At 38.3% G+C, this 8097-nt stretch overlaps 1 protein-coding gene across 1 annotated transcript; it reads right to left on the bottom strand.

Moving 5' to 3' along the window:
• Positions 1–88: 88 nt before the first annotated feature.
• Positions 89–5823, bottom strand: LOC148372343 (uncharacterized protein C1orf232). The gene is made up of 4 exons (XM_088328032.1): positions 5743–5823; positions 4319–4399; positions 4148–4254; positions 89–464 (listed from the first exon to the last, which is right to left on the bottom strand). The coding sequence occupies exons 1-4, from the start codon at positions 5821–5823 to the stop codon at positions 104–106; spliced, it is 630 nt and encodes a 209-aa protein (XP_088184158.1). The 3' UTR covers positions 89–103.
• Between the last annotated feature and the right edge of the window lie 2274 nt (positions 5824–8097).

Here is an 8097-nt window from a genome sequence, read left to right as displayed (position 1 = left end):
AGAGTCTAATACAGTGCCATTTTCCTTTAAAGAGGAAAAGAAAAACAAAGGAACAATTCCCTGAAATATTCCCAGCACGGGTGTGAATTTCGTCCCGATTCTGTCAGTTGCTTTGTGCCGGACTGGCCCTCCTCATCTCGGCCAGTTTGCTGGTGACAAAGTTCCATTTGAAGGAGGTGTCGCTCGCAGAAGCCCCGCCCCCTAATGTGATGTAATTGGAGAAACCCTCGTTACCGTCACTCTCCTGTGGTTCCGCTTCCTCATCCGCAGGGGCATCAACTTCCTGGGAAGGCCCCGCCTCCTCGCCATCCTCGACAGGTCCTTCCTCAATTTCCGATTGGTGGGCAGCGGCAGCGGCAGCGGCCTCTGCCTGCTTCCTGGCGGCCCAATTGGCAGCAAAGCTATCCCAGAATCCAGTGCGGCGGGGGCGCCTGGTACCATCCTCCGGTTTGACTGCAAGCGGGCTGACATATTGGAATAATATAATGCATTAACACCTGAACCTATAACATTATGTAGATGGCGATCTACGGCTGTATCACTGAGGAAGTACTTGTGGAAATTTGCATATTGTGATAAAGTTCATTAGTTTCCAAAGGGTAATGATAAAAAAGAAACCTTTATATATTTTAGTCTGATTGCACACCAATTGAAATATTTCAGGCATTTTATTGTTTTACCAATAATCATTTGGACAGCTCATGAAAATCCAAAATTCGTATGTCCAAAAATTTGCATATCATGAAAAGGTGCTCTAAACGAGTGACGGACCCAATCATCTGAGTCAATGAGTTAACTCTGGATGGTGTAACAATAGTCTGCAGTTTGCAATAACCTGTCGTCTGTGCAGCCCTTGGAGACTCCTAGTGATTAAGAGCTATATAAATAAATATGGCTTGACTTGACTTGGCTTAACCAGAAAATGATTCCTGAGGCTGTTAAAAACACCCAGCCTGGTTTATTACTCAAAACCGCAATCATGGGTGAGACCGCTGACTTGACTGGTGTCCAGGAGGCCACCATTGACACCCTCAAGCAAGAGGGTAGGACACAAAAAGAAATATTTAAGCGAATAGTCCGTTCCCAGCTGCACAACCAGAAAAGGTGACGACCCTGGGGAAAATTGTGGTCAACAGCCGATTCGAGACCTTGAGGAAGCAGTGGACGGAGTCTGGAGTTGAAGCGTCCAGAGCCCCAGTGCACAGTCGTGTGCAGGAAATGGGTTACAGGTGCCGCATTCCCTTTTGAACCACAAACAGCAGCAGAAAGGGGTGACTTAGGGAACCGAGAAGCAACACTGGACTGTTGCTCAGTGGAGCAAAGTACTTTTTTCGGATGAAAGCAAATTTTTAATGTCCTTCGGAAATCAAGGTGCCAGAGTCTGGAGGAAGACTGGGGAGAAGGAAATGCCAAAATGCCTGAAGTCCGGTGTCTGGTACCCACAGTCAGTAATGGTCTGTGCTGTACTGGGTTTTCTCAAGGGCAGGGTTATTGCAGCTTGCCATCAGGAGATTTTGAGCACATCATGCTTTCATCTGATGAAATGCTTTAGGAGATGAAGATTGTATTTTGCAGCACAACCTGGCACCTCCTCACAGTGCCAAAACCACTGGTGAATGGTTTACTTACCACGGTGTTACTGTGCTCAATTGGCCTGCCAACTATCCTGACCTGAACCCCATCGAGAATCTATGGGATAATGTAAAGAGGAGGTTGAGAGACACCAGACCTAACACTTTGAATGAGCTTAAGGCCGCTATAGAAGCATCCTGGGCCTCCATAACACCTCAGCAGTGCCTCCATGCCACGTTGCATTGAAGAAGTCATTTCTGCAAAATGATTCCCGACCAAGTATTGAATTGAAGGTTTACTTTCTTTATTGGTTGAATAAAATATGCTAATTATTAGAGAATTTGTTTTTTCCCAACTATTTTTGCCAAAATCATCAATTTCAAAAGTCAAGTCAAGTCAAGTCACATTTATTTATACAGCCCTTGATCACAAAAATGTCTCAAAGGACTGCACAGGATTACAATGACACAATTACCTGATCTTAAACCAACTTGCGGGCAAGGAACAACTCAAAACCTCAGCTTGAGGAAAAAAGAAACCTTGAGAAGGGGCCTCACAAGTGGTAATCCATCTTCCAGGATGACCAGGGTGAAATAGATTTATTATTACAGTACACAAACATAGTAAACACTAGGTAACATGTTGAAAATTTGTCCGGAAAGTGCATGACAGCAACGACGCCCCCATCCTGTAAACTCGTCCAGAAAGTCTATGACGGCCACGACGAGAACAATAAAATGCTTGAACTACTTTAGTTGTGTGTAACGAATCTAAAATATAGGAAAGTCTAATGTTTATACGTACATGACAGAAAATAATGGACTTTATCACAATTTGTATTTTTTATGATAACCTATATATATGTATCTAGGTGTGTGTATGTTTGGATATGTATCAAGTGTATTGTTTGTAAAATGTAAGATTTAATTAAAACAGGAGGAAGTTACAAATTAAAAAGTCTCCAAGTTTGTTTAAATTAAAAACATTTTTTTTCTAGGAAAAACATTCAGAAAAAAATGATTTACCTTTTTAATGCAAAATTTGTTAACTGTGTAAATATGTAAATGTGTGAAAGCCCAGAAACCTGACTGATCGAGAGAAGATCTGTGCGGAGTAGTGGGCCTAGATCATTCCTGCAGTGTGTGCAAATCTGGTTAAAAACTACAAGAAACGTTTGACCTCTGTAATAGCAAACAAAGGCTACGGAACCAAATATTAATGTTCATTTTCTCAGGTGTTCAAATACTAATTGGCTGCTCTATCACACAAATAAATTGTTAAAAAAAGCATGCATTGTTATTTCTGGATTTTTCTTTTTAGTTTATCTATCTCACAGTGGACATGCACCTACGATGAAATCCTTTTTAGTTTATCTCTCTTTCTAAGTGGGAGGAATAGCAAAATAGCTAGGTGTTCTTATTTTCTGTACTGTAAATATATATATATATATATATATATATATATATATATATATATATATATATATATATATATATATATATATATATATATATGGGTTTTTGTGTCAAATATTACAAATTATACAGTTCAGAAATGCACATATTCTCTCCCTCTCTCTCTACACACACATACATATATACATATATATATATATATATATATATATATATATATATATATATATATATATATATATATGTGTGTGGGTGTGTGTGTGTTTCAAAAATGTTCTTCCCGCTGTTTTTCAAGATTATATTTACATATTTGGGATTGTATATCTATGTTTTAATTTATATAATTGTTTAATATTTATTGAATAAAATATATTTCAAAAACTGTTTAATATTTATTTATTAGTAATAAAAGTTATTTTTTGAGGTGGAGTATGATTACTGTTTAAATTACATATTTTAATGAAATTCTCTGTTTTATTTTCGAAATTTCCGTCCATTTTTGTTTGCAATGGATAAACACGCTTGCATGTACGCAACACCTTTAGGGAGCGATTAAGATGATGACCATAAAAATATCCCTTATTTACATCAATCAAAAAAAATCATATGCTTTACGTATCTTAGATAAGTACACTAAAGAAGATTAATTATGTCTTTTAGGGTATTACACGTTATAGGAGTCACTAGCAACATTATTAAACGTCATTCATTTCTTTCCTGCACGGAAAATAATGGAACCGGGGGTGGGCACTTCAGCCTACTCCCCTTGGTAAAAGCACCAGTGTGTAATATTTGACCATAGATGGCACTGTTGTCCAATTCGAATGAAAACCAGTGCCACAGAGCACAGCGTAGCAGCACGATCCCAGAAAAACAAGGTAGAAAGAAAATCAAGTTTCTCGACCTATGAATGAAATGTTCATAAAAATTAACATTGGTATGATAGTTTGCCTAATTTTCAAATCAATGTTTGTTTTTTACTGAATGAAACATTTTTTGTACACACGGTCCCTTTAGGTATTATATTGTTGGATTGCACAGCTGTTAGTGTGCAAATAGTTGATTGTTTCCTTTTGTTAATTAATGAGTGATGCTGATTTTTCGTTTTGTGCCAAAATAAAAAAGCCAAAAACAAACAACAGGAAATTAAGAGGACTCACTGGTCAGCAACGGGAGGACCAGACGTTTCTTGCAGAAGTTGGTGCTCGTCCTCTTTATTAAAAAGAGACGCAAATCGATTCCAGCCCCTCGAACTCGCCCCTTGCATCTGCACACACACGGGTCAAAGGTCACAACAGATCTCGGCCAATAGGAAACGGGATCAGGAGTACTTTGCGAGCCAATTGGGAAACGGCGTTCTGGCTTTCGTCTTGCGGGACCGGAGTCATCATGTCGTCCTCCGTCTCGCTCATCTGTGAAAGTTAAAATGTTTTTTGGTGAGTTTCATTTTTATGTCCCTGATTCTTGCGAGTCAAATTCGATTCAGATAAAAGCCCAAACCCGCCCGAGCCCGAAAAATTAACTTGATTTAAGGGACCGAGCCCGAAGCAAAACCGAATTTTCATATTTTAGGTGAGAGGACTGGGAGAAGGAGGAAGAAAGGGTGATTTTGGCCAACTCCACTCCTTTGTTTCCGGTGATGCCGTCGAGCGCACACGGCAATGAAGGTGCATGCTGCGCTGGACGTATCCTCCACAAAGAAAAATAACAAAGAACAAATAATGGCTGAATAATTTCTTAAAAAAGCAGTGAGAGAGAAGCATGACCCGAACCCGAATGTAATGATTGACATTTTAGGCCCAACCCCATTTTCAGGTCGGGTTCGGGCTCGCGCCCATGATCTTGAATGAATGAATGAATTGACGATTTACTTGAATGTATTACAATAGAAATTATAAGTTGTGTTGGGTTGTGTGTTTCTTTCATCAATTTTATTTTTGTGTGTATATATATATATATATATATATATATATATATATATATATATATATATGACCTAAAAATATCCATAAAGAATTAGAGCCTTGATACTATAAATTTAGCTTTTATTTTTCAATAAATCGCAGACCAGTAAATGAAGTGAAAAACATTTTAGAATAATTTGTATCATTTTACTTTATTTACCTCAAGTTTTAAATTGGAAACATTTATGAAAAGAAAAAAGTAAAAAATAAAAATACATTTATTAAATATATGTCGAAATTCATTCAATAAAATATTATGCATACTGTAATACAATCCAATACATACAATATAAATATAAATATAAATATATATATATATATATATATATATATATATATATTTAATAAATATATATGTGTGTGTGTGTGTGTGTTTCTTTTCCCTTTTTTAATATTATTGCGGCCCAGCAAAGGAAGTGAAAATTATTTTACAATTATACTTATAATTTTACTATATTTTCCTTCAAGTTTTCAAATGGAACCATTAAAAAAGGGTAAAGTAAAAAAAATGATTTTTTTTCATAAAAATATCAAGAAAAAAAAATGAAAAATAGCAAATTATCCATCAAGAAAGGAAGATATATACTGGTATGTATGTATTTTTTTCATGTTTCTTTCTCAATTTTTGTCTCTTAATATGTTTGCGGCCTAGAAGAATGACTACAAAATGTTTAAATATATCAAGAAAAAAGGCACAAAACGGTAAAAAATGATCTAGCACGAGTTAAAAATGTTGCGCCAGTTTATTCTCATTTTACTCCAATTTTTTTTTTTCCTTCGGAGCCCAGTACCTCATCTGCAGAGTCGTCCACATACTCCGGGTTGAGCGCTTTCAAGACTTTGCTCTTATAAATCCTCCACAAAGGATTCATCCTTGCCCAATCGAATTCCTTTTCTTGACTTCACTCGGCCTCAACCTCTTATTCCTCCCTTTTGGCCCTTCATCAAGTGGCGTCCGAAAGGAGGCCTGGAACCAAGCATCAAGAACAAGTGTAACCGGCTAGTGACTGAGGGTCACGCTTGAGGATGCCTGCCTGGGTTACCTGGAAACAGGTGTGGATTTCCTCATGCATATTTCACACAGTCTTTCTTCCATGGTCACAGCTCCGTTGTCGATTGCTGACTCTAATTTTAAATAAGAAGAAATCAATCAACAATCAATGATATATATTCAGTGAAGAAAAGTAGTATTTGAACACCCTGCTTTTTGCTAATCCTCCCACTTAGAAATCAAGATGGGTCTAAAAGTTTCATCATAGGTGCATGTCCACTGTGAGAGAGATAAACTAAAAAGAAAAATCCAGAAATCACAATGCGCTATTTGTTAACAATTTTTTGGTGTGATACAGCTGCAAATACGTATTTGAACACCTGTGTATCATCTATAATTCTGACCATGAAAAACCTGTTCATCCGCCCATTAGAAGTCCACCTGCACTCCATGTATCATCCTGAATCAAATGCACCTGTCTGAGGTCATCAGCTGCAAAGAGACACCTGTCCACCCCATACAATCAGTAAGACTAACTTGCAATATGGCAAAGACCAAAGAGCTGTCCAAAGACACCAGAGACAAAAGTGTACACCTCCACAAGGCTGAAAAGAGCCACAGAGCACTGTTGGAGACATTATTTGAAAATGGAAGAAGCTAAACATGACTGTCAATCTCAATCGGAGTGGAGCCCCATGCAAGATATCACCTCGTGGGGTCTCAATGATTCCAAGAAAGGTGGGGAATTACACGACAGGAGTTGGTCAATCACATGAAAGCGCTAGGACCACCGTTTCCAAGGTAACTGTAGGTAATACACTTAGACGTCATGATTTAAAATCATGCGTGGCACGAAAGGTTCCCCGACTTAAACCAGCACATGTCAAGACCCGTCTTAAGTTTGCATATGACCATTTGGATGATACAGAGGAGTAATGGGAGAAAGTTTTGTGGTCAGAACACCTATTGTGAAGTGGGATTGGGGGGGGGGGGCAGAATCCTGCTTACCAGGTGTTTTTCTGCACATGGGACAGGACGAGTGCACTGCATTAAAGAGAGGATGACTGGGGCCGTGTATTGTGAGGTTTTGAGGAACAACCTCCTTCCCTGAGTCAGAGCATTGAAGACGGGTCTGGGTCTTCCAGCATGACAACGACCTGAAGCACACGGCCAGAAAAACCAAGGAGTGGCTCCGTAATAAGAATATCAAGGTTTTGGCATGGCCCAGCTAGTCTCCAGACCTGAACCCAATCGAAAATCTTTGGAGAGAGCTCAAACTCAGTGTTTCTCAGCAGCAGCCCAGAAACCTGACTGATCTAGAGAAGATCTGTTTGGAAGCTCGGTGGCCTTGTGGATAGGACGCCTGCTCCGAGACTGGGAGGTCGCTGGTTCAAGCCTCGTGTTCAACTTACAACATTGGTACTCATTCCCTGCTTGGTGCTCGGAATTAGGGGTTGGAATTGGGGGATTTGGTCACCTAACACAGCAGTTGGGTCTAAAATGGCGGTGTCCTGTTCGGCTGTGGCTACATCAGCTCGCTGCAGTTTAACTGTGTGGGTCAGAAAAGAACATTTCGTTCTGTGTGCAAGGATAACAATAAAAATAAATTTAATTCAATTCAATTCAAGAGTGGGCCAAAATCCCTCCTGCAGGTGTGCAAACCTGGTAAAAGACTACAGGAAACGTTTGACCTCTGTGATAGCAAACAAAGGCTACTGTACCAAGTACTAACATTCATTTTCTCAGGTGTTTAAATCCTTATTTGCAGCTGTATCACACAAATAGTTAAAAAATGAATGCATTTTTATTTCTGAATTTTTTTTTAGTTTATCTCGCTCACAGTTGACGTGCACCTACTATTGAAATTTCAGACCCCTCTATGATTTCTAAGTGAGAGAAATAGCAAAATAGCAGGGTGTTCAAGTACTCATTTTCGTCATTGTGTATAAATATATACATATAATATATTTATAAAATTTAACCATTCTCAAAATGCAGTGTTATCATAACTATAAATAGAAGGACATTAACAGCAAATATCACAGATTAAATTAAATGAACACTTAAACACTAGTAAATAAAACCTCTTTTTTCACAATATGTGGCCACACTGTATTTAAAAATCGATCATGATACTTTATTATGATGCATGTTC

The sequence above is a fragment of the Urocampus carinirostris genome, chromosome 2 (assembly GCF_059441175.1).
Source record: "Urocampus carinirostris isolate Australia breed hairy pipefish chromosome 2, RoL_Ucar_1.0, whole genome shotgun sequence".
Lineage (NCBI taxonomy): Eukaryota > Metazoa > Chordata > Actinopteri > Syngnathiformes > Syngnathidae > Urocampus > Urocampus carinirostris.
The sequence above is the reverse complement of the archived record's forward strand: the minus strand, read 5'-3'. Positions and strand labels throughout refer to the sequence as shown.

Excerpts from the sequence above, each read along its gene's own strand:
- LOC148372343 (XM_088328032.1), bottom strand. The coding sequence starts at position 5,823 with ATGAATCCTTTGTGGAGGATTTATAAGAGCAAAGTCTTGAAAGCGCTC. Across the intron at positions 4,400-5,742 it reads TGGACGACTCTGCAGATGAG|ATGAGCGAGACGGAGGACGA; the intron begins GTACTGGGCTCC and ends TAACTTTCACAG. Across the intron at positions 4,255-4,318 it reads TTTCCCAATTGGCTCGCAAA|ATGCAAGGGGCGAGTTCGAG; the intron begins GTACTCCTGATC and ends GTGTGTGTGCAG.